This window comes from Alosa alosa, chromosome 4 (assembly GCF_017589495.1).
Source record: "Alosa alosa isolate M-15738 ecotype Scorff River chromosome 4, AALO_Geno_1.1, whole genome shotgun sequence".
Lineage (NCBI taxonomy): Eukaryota > Metazoa > Chordata > Actinopteri > Clupeiformes > Clupeidae > Alosa > Alosa alosa.
Window position 1 is genome coordinate 21,061,046 of NC_063192.1, and position 22,625 is coordinate 21,083,670.

The 22,625-nt window shown below is 46.7% G+C and overlaps 1 protein-coding gene across 5 annotated transcripts in view; it reads right to left on the reverse strand.

Moving 5' to 3' along the window:
• lama5 (laminin, alpha 5) overlaps positions 1-22,625 on the reverse strand; it is a 79,710-nt gene that overhangs the window by 9,686 nt on the left and 47,399 nt on the right. For 4 of the 5 annotated variants that reach the window (XM_048242263.1, XM_048242259.1, XM_048242260.1 and 1 more), the window contains 38 exons: positions 22,005-22,206; positions 21,545-21,671; positions 21,305-21,444; positions 20,911-21,026; positions 19,903-20,114; positions 19,324-19,525; positions 17,900-18,044; positions 17,419-17,559; positions 16,799-16,960; positions 15,327-15,440; positions 14,736-14,819; positions 13,977-14,207; positions 13,643-13,756; positions 13,159-13,289; positions 12,944-13,024; positions 12,496-12,710; positions 12,244-12,344; positions 11,613-11,796; positions 11,253-11,393; positions 10,576-10,727; positions 10,228-10,338; positions 9,933-10,044; positions 9,429-9,599; positions 9,058-9,254; positions 8,720-8,836; positions 8,054-8,208; positions 7,629-7,770; positions 4,312-4,356; positions 3,708-3,810; positions 3,309-3,422; positions 2,747-2,932; positions 2,390-2,532; positions 1,666-1,842; positions 1,413-1,552; positions 1,037-1,190; positions 667-800; positions 359-521; positions 81-209 (listed from right to left, as the gene is read on the reverse strand). In XM_048242263.1, the coding sequence (XP_048098220.1) occupies positions 81-209; positions 359-521; positions 667-800; positions 1,037-1,190; positions 1,413-1,552; positions 1,666-1,842; positions 2,390-2,532; positions 2,747-2,932; positions 3,309-3,422; positions 3,708-3,810; positions 4,312-4,356; positions 7,629-7,770; positions 8,054-8,208; positions 8,720-8,836; positions 9,058-9,254; positions 9,429-9,599; positions 9,933-10,044; positions 10,228-10,338; positions 10,576-10,727; positions 11,253-11,393; positions 11,613-11,796; positions 12,244-12,344; positions 12,496-12,710; positions 12,944-13,024; positions 13,159-13,289; positions 13,643-13,756; positions 13,977-14,207; positions 14,736-14,819; positions 15,327-15,440; positions 16,799-16,960; positions 17,419-17,559; positions 17,900-18,044; positions 19,324-19,525; positions 19,903-20,114; positions 20,911-21,026; positions 21,305-21,444; positions 21,545-21,671; positions 22,005-22,206 (5,488 nt within the window). The remainder of the gene's footprint in view (positions 1-80; positions 210-358; positions 522-666; positions 801-1,036; positions 1,191-1,412; positions 1,553-1,665; positions 1,843-2,389; positions 2,533-2,746; positions 2,933-3,308; positions 3,423-3,707; positions 3,811-4,311; positions 4,357-7,628; positions 7,771-8,053; positions 8,209-8,719; positions 8,837-9,057; positions 9,255-9,428; positions 9,600-9,932; positions 10,045-10,227; positions 10,339-10,575; positions 10,728-11,252; positions 11,394-11,612; positions 11,797-12,243; positions 12,345-12,495; positions 12,711-12,943; positions 13,025-13,158; positions 13,290-13,642; positions 13,757-13,976; positions 14,208-14,735; positions 14,820-15,326; positions 15,441-16,798; positions 16,961-17,418; positions 17,560-17,899; positions 18,045-19,323; positions 19,526-19,902; positions 20,115-20,910; positions 21,027-21,304; positions 21,445-21,544; positions 21,672-22,004; positions 22,207-22,625) is intronic. The other variant, XM_048242262.1, reaches the window with a different exon arrangement.

The window sequence follows — 22,625 nt, forward strand, 5'->3', positions numbered from 1 at the left end:
GCATTACATGTAACCCATGAAAAACCTCATTTGCCATGTCAAGGCTGAGCAATGTCAGCTGGTGTGTGTGCGGCACTCACAGTTTTTTGTTCAGCATCGCTGACTTTCTCGCCGGAGGTAGGTGCCTTTGTTGGCTCCATTTGGTTGCCCTCGAAATCATAGTAGAGTTCCAGGATACCGTTTTGCACAGCCAAACACAGGAACTTCCCCTGAGAGACAGAGAGGGAGAGAGGGGGAGAGAGAGAGAGAGAGAGAGAAAAGAGTCAAAGACAGGATTAATGGAACGTAAGTCATCTTATTCTCAGTCAGGTCTGTGCATGATCAAATGGTGGGGTGGATGTGTCGGCAGATCTCTAACCTCGTTCTGCAACAGCAACACGATGCCATTGTAAGAGAGGAGCCGGACCTCCTGCTCAAAGCGCAGCGTAGAGGCTTCGCCATTGAAGGTGACCTCGGCGTAGCCGCTGCCGTCGAAGTAGACCGCACCACTCAACGACAGCTGGTTTGTCTGCGTCTTCTCTCTGTTAGAGCGCAGAAGAACTGGAGGTTACTACATTATCTAGCACACACACACGTATGCTCATATTACAGCAATTAAAAAAAAATAAAACTGCATTTACTTTACATCTTTCATGAAAGTGCCTTGTTGACCCACACATGACTCACCTAGCGCAGGGTTTGACCTCCGTGGTGTTGAGTTGGAAGGTCTGCTCAAAGTTGTACAGACTGAGTATCTCTTCATTGAGGCTCTCCAGCTCGATGCAGCCCTTAAAGCCGGGCAGCTCCAACTGGACAGGAGGCTGAAAAAGGGGAAACGCACGCACATACATGCAAGCTGTCAACCTCAACCATTCCAATAGCACAGCACGCTCTAGAAGAAATGTTCAGATATATGTACCGAAACACACAAACTCACACATACAGATATAACACACACACACACACACACACACACACACACACACACACACACACACACACACACACACACACACACAAATACACACACAGACACACACACACACACACACAATACCTTGAAGGTGTCAGGGTAACCTCCTACGTAAAAGACGGTGTCCTCGGTCATCAGGTTGAGCAGGCCACTGTCTCCTTTGGCCTCAACACTGTGCTTCACCTCTCGCCTCTCCTTGTCATCAAATATCATGGCCATGTGTCCGTACTGCAAGATTCTATGGACAAACACACATACACATACACACATGCACACACACACATACACACATGCACACATGCACACACACACACACACACACACACACACACACACACACACACACACACACACACCGAGGAAAGTATTGAAGAACAAAGAACAAGAACAGGACATTTAGCAATGTGTTTAGAAACAAGAGTGGGTGAAGTTGGTGAAGACTGTGGAGCATGTGTCTCACCTCTCCAGGAAGATGCTGTTGAACTTGCCGTCTGATCGGACGTCCTCTTGAGTGGTCAATTCAGCTGTCTCTCCCCCCACGTTGTAGAGCCAACGCAACTGCTTGCCCTCCAGGGTCATGGCTAAGAACTCTTTGCTGGACTACAAGTACAAAGACAAGTGCACAGAGAAGTCATTATGGTCTGTGCATATATGCATGCGCCACACACACACACACACACACACACACAAACTTAGGTAGAACACAAACTTACATTCTTGTTGCCCAGGTAGAACACAAACTGCCGGTTGCTGTCCTGTCGGCGCTTGCGGCTGTCCTCGGGCAGGGTAATGTAGAACTTGAGGGAGGTGTAGGCTGCCAGATCGGCCAGGTTGCTGGGGGTGCGCACCTGCACACCAGACGTGCCATTGAACTTCACAGACACGCTCACCTGAGAAGGGAACAACGCACCTGAGTTCAAGCCTTCATATGATTTTATTGTGACAGAGAGGTAAACAGAGTGTGTGAGACCAGGACCTCTTCCAATCTTTGGATCATCTCTGGGGGTCATGACATAGAAGACTTTAACGAGTAGGTGCTACACACTGGTGGTGGTTGAGGCGAGGTTCCCCTCCTTCATTGTAAAGTGCTCTAAGTACCCAGACGCAGTGCTATATAAAATATCTTCTTGTTGTTATTATTGTTATTGTGCTTCAGCTGTGGTGTTGCTAAAACAAAAGAGAATGTCTGCACACCAGAGTAGCTCCCAAAATGAAAAAAGAAAAAAGAAACAGCAACATTACAATTTTGAAAAAGATGCTGTCAGGTTGAAACATTGCGGTTTCTTTTAATTACATTTTGGGAGCTACATTTTGGGTGCGGACATTCTGTTTTGTTTCATCAGATAGTTTCCTTTGTCCTCCTGCACCTGGCCTAAAGATAGGTGGGATGTGCATGCGGTCACTCTAGCAGACTTGTGTTGGTGTTGTGAGGGCTACCTTGCTGGCAGCCTTGCGGGCCTGGGCGATGAGCTGGCGGATGCGCATAATGTTCTCGGAGATGTTGGGCATTTGGGCTGAGTGGTTCTCCAGGCGGTTTAGTTTCTTCATCAGCAGGGGGATGGTTTCTCCCAGAGCGCTCACTACACACACACACACACACACACACACACACACACACACAAAATACAGTGAACCATGGTTAAATCATGCACTCATGCAACCCATCACAGAATTACAAAAGGTACACACAAACTACAGATTTAGAAAATATAAAAATATACGTAATTATGTATATAGTATAACACACACACACACACACACACACACACACACAGAGAGAGAGAGGAAACACACTAGAATTGTTGGCCTCCATCAGGGCATTATTGATGTCATCGGTGGTGCTGTTGGCGTCCCCGTACTGGTCCTGCCACTTCTCCAGCTGCTCCGTGATTGGCCTCAGCGTGCCGTACACCTCGGCCACAGTGTTGTTGGCCTGTTCGACCGCACTCTTAGCTGCGTTTATAATGTCCGACGTGTTATCTAGAACAGTCAAAACACACAGGATTCACTATCTTGTCCACCCATGTAGGTGCATGATTGCTTTTGTGCGTGTGTGTGTGTGTGTGTCCGTGTGTGCATGTGTGTGTGTGTGTGTGCGTGTGTCTGTGTGTGTGTGTGTGCGTGTGTCTGTCTGTCTGTGTGTGTGTGTGTGTATATATGTGTGTGTGTGTATATGTGTGTGTGTGTGTGTGTGTGTGTGTGTGTGTGTGTGTGTGCGCGTGGGCGTGTGTGTGTGTGTCTTTCTGAAATGACTATAATTTTGCATCCATACATGACTTGGTGAGTGTGTTCTGAAGGGAATGAGGGAAAGTGGATGTGCTGGGCGGACACTGAGAGCGAATGCCTCCATGTTTACCTCCAGTCATGTTTAGGTTCTGCTGTATCTTATCCAGATCATCCTGCAGCATCTTCTTCTTGTCCTCGGCGTCCTCCAAACGGCCAGTAATGTTGTCAAGCCTGGGCTTCACAACTGTCATTAAAAACAAATCGTCCAGTTGGATCACAATTTGGGCACATTGAATACCTTTGCAATACCACAGTGCAACAATACTGCTCACTAAGTACTAAACTGTAAATGTAAATGTAAATCAGGTTTGTAGGCCAAGTATACTATTTGCAGATGTTGTTTTTTCCTGAGACTTTCTCTCAGGTGTGTGTGTGAGGTGACCTCAGGTGTGTGTGTGTGTGTGTGTGTGTGTGTGTGTGTGTGTGTGTGTGTGTGTGTGTGTGTGTGTGTGTGTGTGTGTGTTCCTACCGTCTTCCAGCTTATTTTGCAGTGAAGTGGCCTTCTCCACAAGCTCAAGGCTGTGGTTTTTCCTGTCCTCTGCTACCTGCCTCAGGTTTGAGTCCTTAAGATTCTGCAGGAAAAAAGTTGTGAGAAAACAAACGCCAACACAGTCATCCAGAGTGTCTCAAACAACTAAAACTGCATGTTTTTAGACAGAGACAGCAGAGTTAATCAAAAGTATAGTATTGTATTGCAATAAATAAATATACATTTTCAAATCTAGGGGTTCAGTGTAAATGACACACACACTCAAGAGCATGGCTCGCTCTGGTGTGGTGAAAAGTGCAAGGGCATCTGAAGGCAAACTCAGGAGCTTCTGATCCACAATCCTTCTGATCCTTCAGGTTTAGACAGTTAGACGTGCTGATGTTGCCCTTGCACCACCCAAAGGCTGCTGCACTGTCACTGCAGAGCCAGTGGGGGACACAGAGGGGCGTACCACTCTCCATATGCTTATGATTACCGCCCTGTGGCACTGACGCCCATAGTGATGAAGTGTTTTGAGAGGCTGGTGAAGGACCATATCAGCTCCATACTACCCCCCTCATTTGACCCGTCCCAGTTTGCCTACCGCATCACAGCCATCTCCTCTGCACTCCGTCTGAGGCTGGAGTATCTGGAAAAACACGTATGTACGAATGGACACTGTTTGTAAACTTCAGCTCGGCATTTAATACAATCATTCCACAGCATCTGATCAACAAACTGGGTACTCTTGGCTCCCCCCCACCCACCCTACCAGGCTCCGCCCAGGGCTGCGTCCTGAGCCCACTACTGTTCACCCTCATGACACATGACTGCCGTGCCAAATCAAGGACAAATCCCATCATAAAGTATGCAGGCCACATACAACAGTGGTGGGCCTCATTCGAGACAGAGAGGACAGGGAGAAGGTGAGGCAGTGGGGCCCAACGGCTTTCAGACCCGGTTGTTTTTCTCCATAGACAGTAAAAAAAACTATTTTCCATTGTCATCTTACTACTCACTTGTTGCCTCAACCTAATAAAATCGTATTTTTCGCGGAAGCCTGAATGTTACCCTTGATTATACCATCTGGCTGCACAGCTACAATAATTACTCTGTTTAAGTTTAGCGATTTTGTTTGACCCTCACTAAAATGGTGGTGATGGTGACCAAGTTTACAAGTTGCTTCAACTGTCTGCGCTTGTAAACGTCTTTTGACGAAAAAAACTGTTGGACCCGTGACGTCGAACTTAACAACTGGATAGAGGCACCATAGACAGTGTGTTGATCAGCTGCATCTCTGTCTATAGAGGCACCATAGACAGTGTGTTGATCAGCTGCATCTCTGTCTATAGAGGCACCATAGAGCATACATGGGCAACATACGGCCCGCGGGCCACATCCGGCCCGTGGGCTTTCCCTGACCGGCCCGCGTAAGGTCCGTGAAAGAACAATAGTCAAGAGCCTAGCATAGAGATAATGCACGCAAAATCAATTTCGTTGCTTTTATTTTTGAAAGTTTACTGCTATTTGTAATGCCCATACATTTGTGCGTGGATGCATACGATGTAAACACCCTCATTGATGTGCTGGTGAATAGAATTTATGCTTCTCGTCAACACAATGCAGTTGCCTTTAAGTCGGGCGTAAACCTTTCAAAGTTTTGTGTCTCTTATGTCAAATTCGCTCACCACCGCCAAAGGTTGTCAGAACAAACTCCTGCTGTTTGTTGGAGATACGGCGTTAATTTCAAAACGTTACTGGCAGATAGACAGTTTACATTCGGATAACCCCGTCACTGTAACCAAAATATGTCTGAGTTTATTTGCAAAGCTTATGTTAGCAAACTAATATGATGCTACTACCCACAGATTGCTTGAAGCAGCCGGCTCAACACACAGGGCGAGTTGACCAATCACAGTTTTGTGCATAAAGTTAAAGCAAAAACATAGCCTACATTTTTAAAATAGTTTTCTTTGTGCATGTTGATTAACTAATGACAGCCTACTATTGTCTGCTTCACATTTTCATAGTCTAATTCTGCATAGAGTTAATTTAATGATGGTAATGATTTAATGATTAAATATTGCTGAGTATTGATGAAATGGTGGCACAGGCCTATGGTTGTACTGACTCCTTCACATTTTCATGGCCTAGCCTAATTATATAGATATTGTAGTACTTTTTTATATCAGCCTTTGAAAATGAGGAATGAGAGAATGAGGATTAAATACTGGACATAGATTAAATAGCCTATTGCTGTTTTTCCTTGGTCTCCCTGACATTTTCATCTGTTCTTACGAGTAGTAAACAAAGCCATATGATTTACTTAATGTTATACAAGAACAGAATAGAATTGGACAGAATTGAGTTCAGACTTGAGTTCGGTATTTTGGGTCCGGCCCTCCTCAACAGTCCCAGTTTGTCATGTGGCCCCTTGGGGAAATTAGTTGCCCACCCCGCCATAGAGAGTGTGTTGATCAGCTGCATCTCTGTCTATAGAGGCACCATAGAGAGTGTGTTGATCAGCTGCATCTCGTGTCTAGTGTGGGTCTGCCAGGGCAGCAGACTGGAAGGCGATGGAGAGAGTGGTGAGGACAGCAGAGACAGACCACTGGGGCTGCACTCCATCCATACAGGACATTGTGCACGCGTGCTGCCTGACCAAGGCTCAGTGTATTGTCCACGACCCCACACACCCTCACCATGGACTGTTCTCCCTGCTGGCCTCAGGGAAGAGGTTTTACCAGCAGATTCTGCAATACTATAGCTTCTTTCCCAATGCAGTCAGACAAACTCCCAATAACCTCTCCTTATTCCCTCATCATTTTAGCTATTTGTCTTTTATATTGGAACATATTTATCTATTTGCACTATCTATTTATATTCATCTACAGTACAAGCACTTTTTTAATATATACTCAATTTTGTTCAGTGTGCACTGTTGAATGACAATAAAGTCTATCTATCTATCTAGATTTCATATCTGTGTGTGTGCGTGTGTGTATGTGTGTGCGTGTGTGTGTGTCTGTGTGTGTGCGTACTGTTATGTATTGGGGGTTGCTCAGACCTACACAAGAGCAGACAGCCCACTGTCACACACACAAACATCTTCCATCCACAAGGGGCGCCAGCTACTTCCAGTCTTATTGTGTGATTGACTATAAGACGTGCGGAATGGCAGTCAATCGAGAGAGGCTCGGAGAACTGGGGAACTCAGCTGCTGGGCCGATGCTGTGAAACTCCCAGCTGCTTCGCCGTGCAATATATGAACTGTGCACTTGGATTGATATTCTGTTTGGTCAGTGGTGGTTTGGTTTCGTTTGGGGCCCGTTTTCGTTTGTTTGTTTGTTTGTTCGTTTCCGTCCTGCATCACCGTGGGGTTTCCCGCACGGTGGACATCAAGCGCGAGCTGGACGCCTTGGAGAGGCAAGAGCGAGGTGGCCCGACGGAAAGGTAAGCCGGCCGCCCCTTTGGCTTCTCATCCCCACCAAGCTCAAACATCCTGACTGACACGTCCTCTGCACACATCCAGTTTAGGGGGTTTAAGGTCTGAGCAACATAGTGATTTCCCAAGACGTGTAGCGACCCGCTAGACCAGGATTCCCTAATAGTACAGTATGTGTGTGTGCCTGTGTACAGTATGTGTGTGTTCGTGTCTGTGTGTGTTTGTGCCTGTGTATGTGTGTGTGTGTGTCTGTGTGTGTGTGTATGATGCATGTGTGTGTGTCTGTGTGTGTGTGTGTGTGTGTGTGTGTGTGTATGTTGCATGTGTGTGTCTGTGTGTATATGTTGTGTGTGTGTGTGTGTGTGTGTCTGTATGTGTGTGTATGTTGCATGTGTGTGTCTGTATGTGTGTATGTTGCGTGCGTGTCTATATGTGTGTGTATGTTGCGTGTCTTTATGTGTGTGTGTGATCCTTACCTCCAGGGCATCCATAGCTGCTTTGTTTGCTTGTTTGGCGGCAGCATCTGCTTCATTGATGCTGTCGATAATGTTTGTGTAGGCGCGGGATGCGTTTAAGGCACGTTGGATGAAGCCATCCTGATTGGTCCCTTTAATCACACTGTAGAGAGCAGAATGCAGCGATTAGAATAATTACAGCATTAGAATCAAAACAATACCAGTTTATACTTGTAAATGTAAGACTCTTGCTCTCAAGATAGTAGATAATGAGCCTTTTTACAAGATGAGACAAAACACACACACACACACACACACACACACACACACACACACACACACACACACACACACACACACAAACACACAAACACACAAACACAAACACACACAAACACACACACAAACACACACACACACACACACACACACACACACACACACACCTAGTCAGATTCCGGGCCAGCGCATCCAGCATCTCAGCATGCTTCTCTGCTGCCTCCACCAGGTGTATTTTGGAGGCTGATGGGGCAAACTTCTGCACCTTCTGAGCCAGAGGCTTACTCGCTCCGTCCAGCTGGGCGGCCAGTCTCTCGTACTCCTGAGGCAAGGCACAGAGAACCGTTACACAGGTTTATTCCTACTGGCCATAGAGGACTTAATAATATGACCTGATGCTTATCTACACATACTGTAGCAATGCTATTATATCTCTCTGAACACCACTGGTCAGGCTGATTAACATGCTATTGATGATTGCAGGTACAACACTATGCCTGGGTTCTTCATATGTGTGTGTGTGTGTGTGTGTGTGTGTGTGTGTGTGTGTGTGTGTGTGTGTGTGTGTGTGTGTGTGTGTGTGTGTGTGAGAGAGAGAGAGAGAGATAGATAGAGAGATAGATAGATAGACAATGCAACTGATCTCAGCCGGTATTCTGTCTATAATGGAGTGGAATGAAAATTTAGAAGTGACCCAAAGCTTTTGAACGGTAGTGTATACAGTATAGAGAGAGAAAGAGCGAAAGAGCGAGAGAGCGAGAAAGCAAGAGAGTGAGAGAGAGAGAGAGAGATCCTGTCTGTGTTGACACTGAGAGTGGTTGCGGGGGACTCACCTCTTTGGAGTCCTGTAGCATGGCGAGCAGGTCGTTGACCTGGGCCACGTCATCCTCCGCCATCTCCTGCAGTTCCTTCACCTCCTTCTCCTTCTCCTTCAGCTCCGACAGCTTTTTCTGAAGAGGCAGAATCATACAGGAAACTTCAATACGCAGCCAAACACACAACACTTGCGCCAGTACTGTATCTTGCGCCAGTACTGTATACTGTATATACTGTATCTAATTCTCACTCAGGTTAGTGCAAAACAATTCATGTTTGTGTGTGAGTGTGTGCTATTTTGTGTGTCATTGTGTGTGTGTGTGTGTGTGTGTGTGTGTGTGTGTGTGTGCAGTACCTGACTCTCCTCTAGGGACTTCTGGTTCATATTGTTGACCTCGGTGGCAATGCCTGTGTTTTTGACGGCCTCGTTGACTGCTTCTCTCAGGTCCATGAGCTGGTCGTGGAACTTCTTCAGGTGGTCCTTGATGTCCTGGACCTTATCCTCATTAGCAGCTGTGCGGTTCACCATTTCCGTGTTCACACGCTCTAGCACTGAGAGAGAGAGAGAGAGGGAGAGAGAGAGAAAATTAATAGCTATGACATGCAAAGCAGCTCATCAAAGCAAGTACAAATGAGCACTTTCCAAGACACTTTCAGTCAGTCTGTAACCAATCCACTGTTCAACCACCCGGACGAGCCCCCATGTGTGACGTCCTCCTCACTCACGTTTGTCAGCCTCCTCCTCCTCGTTCTTGGCCAGACTACGCTGTTGGTCCAGGCTGCGGAAGCGCATGTCCCTCAGCATGGTCTCCACCTCGGCCAGCTTGGAGGACAGCACATCCTCTGGCTCCTCCATGGTCTCGTTCATGGCTGTGCGGTTCACCAGCTTGATGATGTCTGAGGGGGCAGGGGAAGGGATAGAGACAGCACTGGGTTGGATTGGTTTGTTAACCAATCATTTTACTTGTTAGGTCCATGCTTAGATGATCCTTATGCTAAAACTCGAACTGAAACTGTATGTCTTGAACTATTTGCCATCTAATTCACTCCCACTAGTTGTTATTTGAACACAGCTTTTGAAAGACAGGAATATTGTAATATAAAAGCACTGAATCTGCAGAATGCATGTTGTAGAGTGGATGTGTGAGCATGTGTGATCATCGTTAGGTGAATCTGCAGAATGCATGTTGTAGAGTGGATGTGTGAGCATCATTTGTGATCGTGTCATACCATCCACATCTCCCATTATGCCTTTGATGAAGCCGAGCAGCTCCTCCGCCCGCCTGTGGGTGGAGTTGGAGTTCCTCTGCACATCATCTCCCTTACGACCCGTAACAGCAGCCTACAGCATAGGACATCAGAGTTCACATCAGGCTATTTATATTGTGATCAATCCATACATAAGTGCACAAGAGCTGATAAATTGCAAAACAAACAAACAAACAAACAAACTGTTTATATACTAGAGCTGCAATTAATTAACTCCTATTATGCATGTTGAATTAATGTTGAACACACTGCACACCTTTTTTTCCAGGTCTTCTATATCTGAGTTTATATTCTGCAGCTCTCCTTCGATCGTGTTGGCTTGGTTCCTGCTCTCATCCAGGCTGCTATTGTAGTTCTCTATGGCATTCTGGGAAAATGAGTCTTTGAGTTAGCAGAGCTAAATATTTGGCATTCTGTGCTGAGGGAATGTAATGTCATTGCTGGTATGGTGTGTGCATTTGTACAGGAGTATAATCTATGAGTGAGGGGAAGAGACCATGTCTGTGTGCGCGCGCGTGTGTGTGTGTGTGTGTGTGTGTGTGTGTGCTTTGTGTTTGTTTGTGTATGTGTATGTGTGTGTATGTGTGTGTGTGTGTGTACTCACAGCGATAGCCTCCATGGATGCGTTGAGATTCTGTAGCTGTGCCCAGGCAATGGAGCTGGCGTTGAGGCTAGTGAGCTGATTGGCCACAGAGTTGAAGTTGTTTGACATCACGTCGAGGTCCTTCAGCAGAACTATCACACAGCTGTCACACGCTGGCACAGAAAAAAACAACAACAACACACGTTAACATCACCATGGCTACACGGGGCACGAAACAACAACAACGCATACGTTAACATCACCATAGTCTCTTACAAGGAGGCTACAGTGGGCACAGAACAGCAACAACACACACGTTAACATCACCATAGCTACACGGGGCACATAACAACAACAGCACAGACGTTAACATCACCATACACCAGGCTACAGTGGGCACGTAACTGAAGCGTTCCATTCCCGCAGTGTCTGATAGCGGCGTGCACCAGTCATAGACCAGCCTTCTAAAACTATTTGTATGCATCAGGAGCGTAGCGCTTCAGTTGCGGACCTGGTGCAGCCCTGGTGTTGCTCTCACTGCTACACTCAGTGTGTGTGTGTCTCTCTCTGCCGGTACTCACCACCACTCAGTGTGTGTGTCTCTCTCTGCCGGTACTCACCACCACTCAGTGTGTGTGTCTCTCTCTGGCGGTACTCACCACCACTCAGTGTGTGTGTCTCTCTCTGGCGGTACTCACGTTCACAGTACGAGACATCCCCGCGCTGCACCAGCACGCTGTGCTTGTTGATGCAGGTGTCACACTGTTTCCCTGTGAGGCCATCCGCACACCTGCACTCTCCTGTGCGGGGGTCACATCGGCCCGCCTTGCAGTCACACTCTAACGGGGATCAAGACACAGACGCATGCACAGACACACACACACACACAAACACACACACACAAACAAACCGATATTAATTTATGACAAGATCTTCTCAGTAAATTCAGGTCATACAATCTGTAGCGTAAAGTGTACATCTTATTCCCATTGGAGCTTGGCATTATGTTCAAGCCATGTTAGCTTTGCTAATCTCAAGGACACTGAGATTGGACTCACTCTTGCAGCCGTTGGGGCTGTAATCCCAGTATCCAGGAGCGCACTGGCGACAGTAGGGCCCATTGACGCCGGGTTGACAGGCACAGGAGCCACTCTTGGGGTCACATGGCTGGACGAGGGCGGCCGAGGCGTCGCAGTCACACCGCTGGCAGCCTGAGCAGGCGTCAAAGCCATATGTGCCGTCCTGAACAACATCAACATGCCAGATTTATGAGACTTTGCTAGGGAGCTTCATTGAATTTAATCAATTACTTATTTACAGTAATTGGCTGATGCTTTTATCCAAAGCGACTTGCTTACTGTATGTCAATTATTACAAGGGCCAGTGCCTTACTCTAGGGCACAACGGTAGTAGCCAGGAATCGATATGGACCCTTTCAAGAGAGTTCCATTATCAGCATCATAGTTGGCCCCACAAGACTTCCTTTTTAACATTCCATATGTTATCTTAATGCAGAGGAAGTAGATTGGGGCCCAAATAGAATGTTCAAGCATTGTTTTTGTTTTTATTGTTGAAAGGGTCTATAAGAGACTTGTTAGGGGGCTTTCACAGACCACACCGGAGCAGCGGCATGAGAGCTTGCTGCATGATGCACATCATGAACAGAGCTAAAGGATGGCGTGCTCTCACCTCACAGCGGTCACACCGGGCTCCGGTCACGCCAGGCTTGCATTGGCACCGGCCTGTGCGGGGGTCACATGATGCGGTGCCACAGGGGGAGCAGTTGCATTCTGGGTAGGGGAGTTTTTAAATCATTAAAACAACAGAAACACCAACTATTAGAAAACACACAGCAAATATACTTAAAAGTTTTGTACTTGACATTAAATGCCTTTTATGTTCTTTTAAGGTTTGCAGTCATTTAGTCTAAACGGGCCTTACTGGTGCAGTTCTTGGCGTTGATGGCATCTCCATAGAAACCCGGGGCACAAATCTCACAGTGCGGGCCGGCCGTGTTATGCATGCAGCCCTGGCACTCGCCCGTCAGAGTGTCGCAGTTACTGAACAGCATGTTGGCGTCGGTGTTGTCGTGGCACTTGCAGGGCTGACATGTGCTGCCAAGCACCATGGGGTTACCATAGAAGCCAGGAGCACATCTACAGGGGATGGGGATATTGTGTGAGTTGAATGCTAAAATGGTGGGATGCAACGGGGGCTGCTGAAGCAATAAGAATGTAAATGATTTGAGCCCCATTAGAATAGCACATTCCTGAGCTCAGAGGTAGCAGTAGAGGTCTTGGCTGAGGTGCACACCTGCTGGGTGCAACCAGATGCCTTAAAGGAGGAGCAGCTTGCCAGATTAGCGTGAGCTACAGAGAAACACACTGACCTTTCACACTTGGGTCCAGCATACCCCGGCATGCACAGGCACTGCATGTGATGCGTCTTCGCCACACATCCAATGGCAAAGCTGGGGAAAGGGAGTATATAGAATATTAAAAACAATAATTTGTAAAATTCGTAAAACATAATACCCAAAACGTAATGACAGCAACAACTATATAATGAGAGAAACGGAGCGGAGAACACGAGAGCTGCACTGACTTGTTGGAGGCCACTTGCAGAGGACAGGGGCAGCTGGTGCAAGACACGGCCTGGCCTTCCACGGTGTTGTTACCAAGGAAACCACCGGGGCACTTCTCACAGTGGTCTCCTGCGGTGTTGTGCTGGCAGTTCTGACAGATCAGAGAGAGGGAGATCACAGCCATTAGCTCAGTAATTAACATCTTCAGCAGTCTCAGAGGGTGGTAGTGAATGGTCAGATAACACACAGCTCACCATCACACCCGTGTGTCCTCATAATCTACTTAATTAGCACTTCACGGCGGTTGTCAAAATAACAGATGCAACACATCCTACACCTTTTGAGCAGGATGTGGTATTTAAATCAGAATTATTCACAGAACTACTTCAATTAAAAAAAACATACCCACCCCACACACACTAAACTCCCACCCATTTCATAAAAGAACCGCTAACTCTTGTCACAATAATGACCTCAAGAGGTCATTCACGACATTGGACTCACCACACAAACTCCAGACCCATCCAGACACTGGTCTGAGTGGCCATTGCAGCTGCACGGAACACACTTGCCCAGGAACAGGCCCTTGGTGTCTCTATAGAAACCTGGAGCACACTTCTGCAGAGGCACAGAGAGAGGGGTGGGGTGAGAGAAATTAAACACTTTCACACCACTACTGTGATGTTATCCTAACTGCCACGGAGTCTCTCTGAGATTGTTTACCTCATTTTCATTTATTGTTTATAAATAGATATATAAAAAGACCTGAAAAGTTGGGGTCTACTACTGTCAAGTAACTGCAGGCAGAAGCCATAAAAGATAAGTGCCTCTGAAGTACCTGGCACGAGTCGCCCTGGTAGTTGGCAGGGCACATGCATATCTCCACGTTGTTGGCATGGCGACCGGTGGGCATGCTCTCAGCACCCTCCAACACGGCGGCACGGATTGACACAGCCTCGGCTGACTGCGAGTGCAGAGCGCGGATCTGTAGAGACTCCAGGCCCACCAGCACCATCATCAGCTCCTCGCGGGACACCACGTTACCCGTCTGGGCGTGACGGAAGCTCCCCTAATGGACAGACAGAGATGGACATGGAGTGTTCATCACTAGTAAACAACAATAGTAAAAAACAGTAGGGAGAGGCTACAGCACATTTCCAGCTCTAAAACCATCCACAAGAACAACATTGCCTGAATCAAATTTAAACTCAGCTCTAAATCTTACGCTTCTGCTAATTAAATGCAGAAAAAAACATGGCCCTTCAGAGCAAAGTTGAAGACACTTAAGTAGCGGAGTATTTCACTTAAAATGTTTTTTTACAGAGCTGTAAATGTCCAGCTTCAGAAAGTAAAAGTCCTACCATGTATTGGTTCTACCTGTGCACATAACACAGGTGATTTCATTAACTAGGTGATACCTGGGTGAGGAGCTGTGTGACAATCAGCTGGTTTAGTGAATTGTTGGAGCAAATATGTGGTAGGACGTTTACTTTCTGCAGCTGGACTTTTACATCTCTGAAGATTAAGAGGCTTAATCCCACTGAGAAGATTCAGTCTGGCTGTGATGAAGAAAGGTGTAATGGCAGTGTGCTGTTACCTCCACCAGGTGGACTATGCCCTCATGCGGTTCCTCAGCAGTGGGGTACTCTCTCTCCATGAACACCAGAGTCATTTGGTTCCCCTGGACAAAGACACACGCACACGCACACGCACACACACACACAAACAATTAACAAGATACAGTTTATCCTTCCCTCGGTGACAGTGCATTCTAATAAAACCATATCCTAGGACAGAACCATGGAGACCTTTCACTGTGACGTTTATGGCAGACAGACCATATAAGGTCAAAAACAACTTCACAGACGGACTGATGAAGTCACTGTTGAGTATGATGACCATACATGACATGACATAAGGTAAACATACCATACAGTACGGACTCGGGTTCCCATAAAGGAGGATTAGTCCCCAGTTAAACAGGCCTTTGAGCAAGATTTTCTCTTTTGAAAGTCAAGTCTAATGAAACCCAAGACCCAACATTCATTTAGGAAACGAGCATGTGAAGACAGACGTCTTTGGGTACAGTGTTCCTGAGATAAGAATGCATCAGTGTTCTGCTTGGAGAGTCAGGGGGGAGGAAGGAGAGGAGGAGGAGGTGGAGGAGGATGCTGTGGAGTTGAAGTACCTTAAGTATAACATCGGGGCGAGAGGCTTCGGAGGGCAGGGACAGAGAGTCCCCTCTCATGGTCATGGTCTGAGCGTAAAGGCGGTAACGCAGGTAGCCTCCATAAGACGACACCTGGGAAGAGATGACAAGGGGAGTGAAAATAGGCATGGCTTGGACAAACACTGAAGGTTGCTGAGTGGAGTGGAAGAGTTTGGCAGAGGGGAACACAAAAAAAGGGAGCATGAAAGAAGAAGAGAAAAGAAATGAAGACAGAACAAAAAGCACAGTCTTTTGATTACAGCATAACAAAAGCATAATCCATGAGCTCACCACATGAATTGAAGTTAAGTCTTAAGAATGTCTCAGACCAAACAAGCATGCGTTATCTCCTGATCCGATCGCCACGTGTCTGCTTCCGCACGCACTCTCCTTTATTACCCCTAGACGTTGCTATCTGATGGAGCGTCCTCTTAGCCCTCAGCCCCTCACGCTACATCCTACTGCCGACTAGACCTAAGAGCTTTCATTTAGAGCACCTAAAACAGGTCACCCAGTACAGTAGATAAGGGAACTCAGACAAGGGTAGACAAGAGCATGAGTACATACAGTATACAAGTTTTATTCAGATAGGCTCCTGGATAAGGAATCGGTTTGAGTAAGCCGTCTTCCTAGCCTAGAAATCTAGACGCACCCTAGCGGCGGCAAATTAATTTGCTCAGCCTGTACGTCTAGTAGCAAACCATAGGAATTTCTATTGGCTAACACCGTGGATGTTATTCAATCACAGCGCTCTATTTTGTTAGAGTCTTTAGGCGGGCTTAACAGGATAACGACAGTCCTGCGACGGTGAACAACAAGGAAGGTGGCTATGGCAAACGAAGAGCAGTTGTTTGAATCGGTTGTTTACACATTTCAATGATATAGGATGGCCCGCCAGGCTACCGTCTTCCCATTCATCAACCACAAATTCAACAAACACACTAGAACTCTCAAATAGCCCTACATGTATCCAGTCATGTCCTGTAACGACATGCAGCGGAATGGCACTGTGTCAAACTTCCCCAGAACCCAGGTAGCTTCATTTGTGTAACACACCTGGTCCTGCAGCCTGGTGCATTGCAATCTGCCACTTTGACCAATTAATCACCTCACTCTACTCGCTCACGGTTGCAAGGAATTTCTGAACCCTACAGGAGTAAAACTTGACATCATGCCAGCTGGAGTCTCAAGACTCGTGTGCAAATGAATAACTGAGCCAGTGATGAGATTCGTAGTCAGGGGGCAAACCTGTGATCCAAACCAATATGCGAGAGGGATCAAGAGTTCCCCTGCCTCATAACCAAAGATTCTAGAAAAACTCAAGAATCTTTGGTCAAAACCTTCCAAATTCCATCCTGCTGCTGGAGCTCTGCTCCAGGACACAGCAGTGCTCACCTCTCTCATCCCACCTGAATCTCTCTCACTCACTCCTCAGCTCGCCCTCAGCTCACCTTGTCGCCCAGGTAGGTGCGAGGAGCGTGCCAGTGCAGGTCCTGGTAGACGTCGGGGACGTCGCTAAGGTCGGCCTCCACCAGGTCCTGTCCCGGGTAGACGGAGACGGGAATCTCCTGACGATCGCCTCGCAGCAGCACCCAGCCCATCATGTCCATGATCTGCCAGAGATGGACCCATCACATGAGCATCACATGACATTACCGCACGTTGATTACATGATGTTACTGCACGTTAACTACATGGTGTTACTGCACGTTGATCACATGACATTACTGCATGCTGATTACATGATGTTACTGGAAGTTAACTACATGATGTTACTGCAAATAAATGTTACTGCTCGTTGACTACATGATGTTTCTGCACGTTAATTACATTACTTTACTGTACATTAACTAGAGTGTCATGGAGTTCTTTGCCTCCACCTCATTCATTAATTCTGTATGTCAGGACACCTCGGTGGCCGCTATCCCTTACAACATTACTGTACATTAACTAAACAAATAATGGAAAACTGAATTTCCACTCATTTCTGTGATTTTGGCACATGTGCTCTAACTCTTTGCGTGCCAACACAATATCCAGCAGGCTGACTCTGATGTTTGGTTTGTGTCACCTCTTTCCTGCGCTTCTCGGCGCTGCGGCAGCGGTCCGTGGCTCCGAAGCAGAAGCACTTGGTGCAGCCCTTGGGGTTGGTGGGGTCCAGGTGGAAGGTGCCCAGCCTGCACTGGTCACAGCGAGAGGACTCCACATTTTCCTACGGATGGGAGAGGGAACAGGTCACAAGAGGATAAGAGATCCGCACATCAGATGGCTCCCATTCATATTTTTTATTTTTTATTTTGTGACGTTTAGAGCTGTGCGGCTCTTCCTCAGACTTAAAAGACGTAACAGGTCCACTTATGATTCATCTGTCAATCGACTAACGTATGCATAGCCCTGAAATTCCCTTTTCAACGGTGCCCTGCCACAGCACTGATTTAACCACAGGTAGAATAGCTCATCTCTTGTCAGGCCTAATAATTGCTAGAAGGATGTGTTTACTTTTCCTGATGGACGCATGTTGACAGGTTTGACTGAGAGACACTGAGACCCACCTTGCAGAGGCAGCGTCCTGTGTTGGAATCGCAAATGTCACTCTCTGTGCCGGCCTCATTGCAGTCACATGGTCTACAGTTGGGGTAGCCATAGAAACCAGGGGCACAGCGGTCGCACTGGCGTCCAATGATGTTATTCCTGCATCTGAGGAGTCACAAAGGGAGGGGACAAAAAAACATTGATCAAAAATAGATTTGTAGAAAACATTTACAGACAAAAATAACTCGTTTTAAATCGTTTTAATGCCAGATATAGACAGGAAGGTCTTGGGAAATAAAAGACTTGTTTGTGGGTGTGTGTGTGTGTGTTTGTGTGCATTTACACATGTGTGCATGTTCAACAGTATGTGTAGGCCATCAAGCATTTCTGCACTTAATCAGCAGCAAATCAGCAGTATGTCAGGCCTACCGACCCCCAAGCAATGTTCAACCTGAAGCAACCTTTGCTTTACAACTTGTCTTGTCTGGACAGATACAGTAGATTCCTCGCTGTGGAGTGGTAATGCGCCTGGGGAATGTGCCACTGTTCTGGGGAATTTCTCTGCATTGGGACGATTAGGAATAGAGGGAGAGAAGAGATGAGAGAGAGATAGAGAAGAGGACTCTAGGGTTCATCCCTCCACTGATCTCTCTATCTTAAGTCCACTCTGTCCAAGTATGACTCAAAGCCTCTCTCAGCACTGGGGTGATAGGGCAGCTCTCCCATCGCACTGTTTGCCCTGATGAGGACTAGTGGCCTTTCCTCTCCTTCTCCTAGTTTGGTGATTTGAAGTCCTTTATTATTCAGGGAAGTAAAAATAGGGTCTGACATTCCGGGCTAAATGACAGAGGACGTGAGCACTCTGTGTTTTCCCAGGCACATTTTATGGGAAGCCAAGGAAGAGGGTGGATGAGTGTGTGTGTGTGTGTGTGTGTGTGTGTGTGTGTGTGTGTGTGTGTGTGTGTGTGTGTTCCTGCGGTTCTGTATGTGTGTTTAGTGGGTGCACACAAAAGACTGGCAAAATATTTGAACAGACTCCTTATTAGCTACTGTGAGTTGCATGAAGACAGACAGGCTAGACTGTTCCCGTGACGCAAGGGAAAATAAATAAGCTCTGACGATATTAGATGATACTTCCCACTACCCTGTGTTAACACAGAGATGTCAAACACACTGAGCCCAATCCCTCAGTGTGGCACTGAGCCCCGTGGCAGTGTGTGTGTGTGTGTGTGTGTGTGTGTGTGTGTGTGTGTGTGTGGGGAGGGAGGGAGCATGCAAATATGGAGACGGAGATGTTTTGTTTATCCTTAAGTGTTGAGTGTTATAAATGGAGGGACCTGTAACAGTATGTGAGCCACGTAGACCTGCCACCTTGTCAATGACTCTTCCCAAAGTATTTTGGTGGATGTTTTCCTTGCTTGCCTAAAAGCATTTAAATGTGTACCTGCACTGGCCGCTCTGGGTGTCACATCTGATGTCCTGGGAGGTGACACCGGGGCGGGAGCAGTTGCACTGCTCACATCCCACCAGCGGGTGGCAGCCGAAGGTCTCAGGCTCGCACTGGATGCACTCAGGCCGCAGCGTCCGCGGGGGGCAGATGCACTCACCGGTCACCGGCTCACACAGACGAGTTCCACAGTTACACGCTGATGACACACAGACACAAACACGCATACCGGTAAGTATCACACAAAGAAAACTGACAAACACACATGGACACAGACGCGCACACAAACACACACACTCACACACAGAGAGAGAAACAAATACAGCTCTTGCCCACAGTTGAGACAACCCAACTACTAAACCAACACCAGAAATCTTCTAAACTAACTTCCTGTTCTTGCCTTCCTTTATCTCACTGTTGTTTTTTTTCCCTCCCTCTCCATTGATTCCCGCTCCACTGGCTCCCTTCCTCCCTGGCCCTCCCTCACACACACACACACACACACACACACACACACACACACACACACACACACACACACACACACACACACACACCACTGCTGTGGTGACTTACGTCTGCAGTTGGGGAAGCCCCAGTAGCCGGTGGCACACTGAGAGCAGTCGCGACCGATGACGTTGGGCCGGCACCGGCACTGGCCGCCGAATGCCTCGCAGGTGTCGCTCTCGGCGCCGACCTCGTGGCAGCCGCAGGGCAGCGCGCCGTCGTTGAAGAACGCCGACAGGGACACGGCAGAGCTGCGGCAAAATGGCGAGGCTTTGTCCATACTGGAGGCAGAGGGCGAGGAGAAGAGGGCAGAACAGGATAAAGCATGAACACAAGCAGAGAGAGGCATGCTGTGTGTTTTACTACAAGTTAAGAGTTCGAAAAGTCATTCAAGAAATTGATTCAAAATAAAAATCATATCTTAAAGTATGAAACTAAAGCCATTATGAAATGGTGCAGCTTTGCAGGTTTGTGTTTCACCATTCAAGTGCTACATTTCTGTCAATATTCTTTTTACTGGCTGTTAATCGGCTGATTTATGATGTTGACCAAGCAAAACAACATAATGTATAAGCATTGCATGCATCACAGCAGAAGTTGCGTTACACGGTCATACTGTCATACTGCGTTTCGTTGTCTGTCATACTGACGGACATAGTTGTAATACATCTGTCATGGTCTAATTGTTTTCTGTCTTTTGTGTTTAGTTGTGGTAATGTTTGCTGTGAAAAGAAAAATCTTTGCTTTCATTTTATTTTACACGTTGCAGCAGGTTGGTCAACATTGTACATATTTGAGGTTTTATTTATTTAACAAGCCATTTCATAATCTTTCAAAATTATGGATGGCTTTCAGATTTTTCTGTCATTCTGTCAATGATGGAAAAAATAACGCGACCACTGCATCACAGATAGGGAATTAGGAAACAAATACTTGATATGCTCCATAAAACTTCTATGCAGGGAAATGTAAACATACCAAGAAAATCTAGTGATCAACAGCTTCTTTATCCAAGATTCAAGCTTACTGCATTTTGATAGATTGTCTTTATTGGTACTACTATACTATAAGTCATACTCAATGTAGAAGCTGTTTTGTCCGCAGTTGCTGATGAAGTCATAGGATTTGTCCAGAGGCTCCTCGTCCATGAAGCTGGAAATGTAGCTGTTCTCTGGAACCACCAACACATAGTCCTATGACAAAAAAAAACGACACAGAATTTCCGTCATGTATACAAACCACTGCATCACCACTCTCCAGTTATATACAGTATGTTAACAACATGCTAATAAACATTCATTCTTTTATAGATATGTTTGAATAAATATAGTTATATAGGCTATAGTATTCTGGTTCTTACTGTAACATCATTCAAAGGGGAAACTGGCTAGTTGAGACTCCTGTTGATGCAGGTCTTGTTTATCATACAGTATACATATCAAAGTATGTGCTCCATGCCCAAGTCACTCACCAGCCAAAGTGTTTTGCCCTCTGGCACACGCACTGTCACGATCACGTCATGGTCTGTCACATCCAGGATGATCTGGTTCTCCGCAATCAAAACACTACGGCAACCGTATCCGTGGGGACAGAAGGAGGCATTGGCATGACCTGAACGGCATGGAAACAGAATATGTGTGAGTGAGGAACTCAACCTGTATCATAGCAACCACAATCTAACCAAGAGGCTGTATGACAGCAGGGAGCTCACCTTGCCAGATGCGACCACCGTTGACATACACCTGTGCTGCGAAGGTCGGGTGTTCGGGCTGATGGTAATGCAGGATAAACACGTAGCGACCCAGATCATGCACGCGGGTGGAGTACACCACAGCATTCTGAAGAGGGAAACAGGAGGTTAAAACGCTAAACAAGACAAGACTGGGGGAGCTCACTCAGATGGACTTTGCCATGTAAATTTACATTTATTCATTTAGCAGATGCTTTTATCCAAAGTGACAGTTATATTACACAGACCATTCTCTCCAGAGCAACTCAGGGTTGAGTGCCTTGCTCAAGGGCACTGCGGTGGAAGCCGGGAATTGAACCCACAAATTTTTAGGATTTACATGCTAGCACAGCTCCTTAGTCACTACGCTACCACCGCCCATGTAAACCTTCGTGACTCAGTAGCTGCCATGCTGCCATGGCTGGGTCGATCGGCAGCTCACCTGAGTGGAGTCCAGGTGGGTGAGGTCGGCGTTCTCAGCGGCGGTGGCGGGCCGGTTGCTAGCAGGCCAGTTAGGGGCATTACCAGCTGTCCCTGGGTCGGGGGGAGAGGCCAGGATAGGTTCCTGGACAGAAGATGCCTGGCCATCCTTCAAGAACAGAGACTTAGGCGGGGTCTGGAACCGTGATGGGATACAGGACCCACTGTACAACAGAAGAACAGCAGAAGAGTAGAAGAAAAATGTTACACATTTTACAGGTAGGTATTCCATGTGACATTAGCATTTTACAGGTAGGTATTCCATGTGACATTAGCATTTTGAATGATAGTGACTTAATAAAACAAATAAAATGAGATAAATGAGAGGTAGAACCTAAATATGGACTACATAGTAATATCTTCAAATACCAAAAAAGGTTGGTTGTCGGAAGTGCTTCGTCACTGATATGTCTCTCGAAAGCAGGTGCTCTTTGGTTTCAAGGAAATACTTCTTGTCTTAAAAGAGTTGGTTTGACCAAAAAATTCCAAAGGCACACTGCTTTTTATAGTTAAAAAGCCTTTAATTTAATTTAAGTGAGCCCACTGAAATTAAAGGCTTTTTAACTACTTATATAAAAAGCAG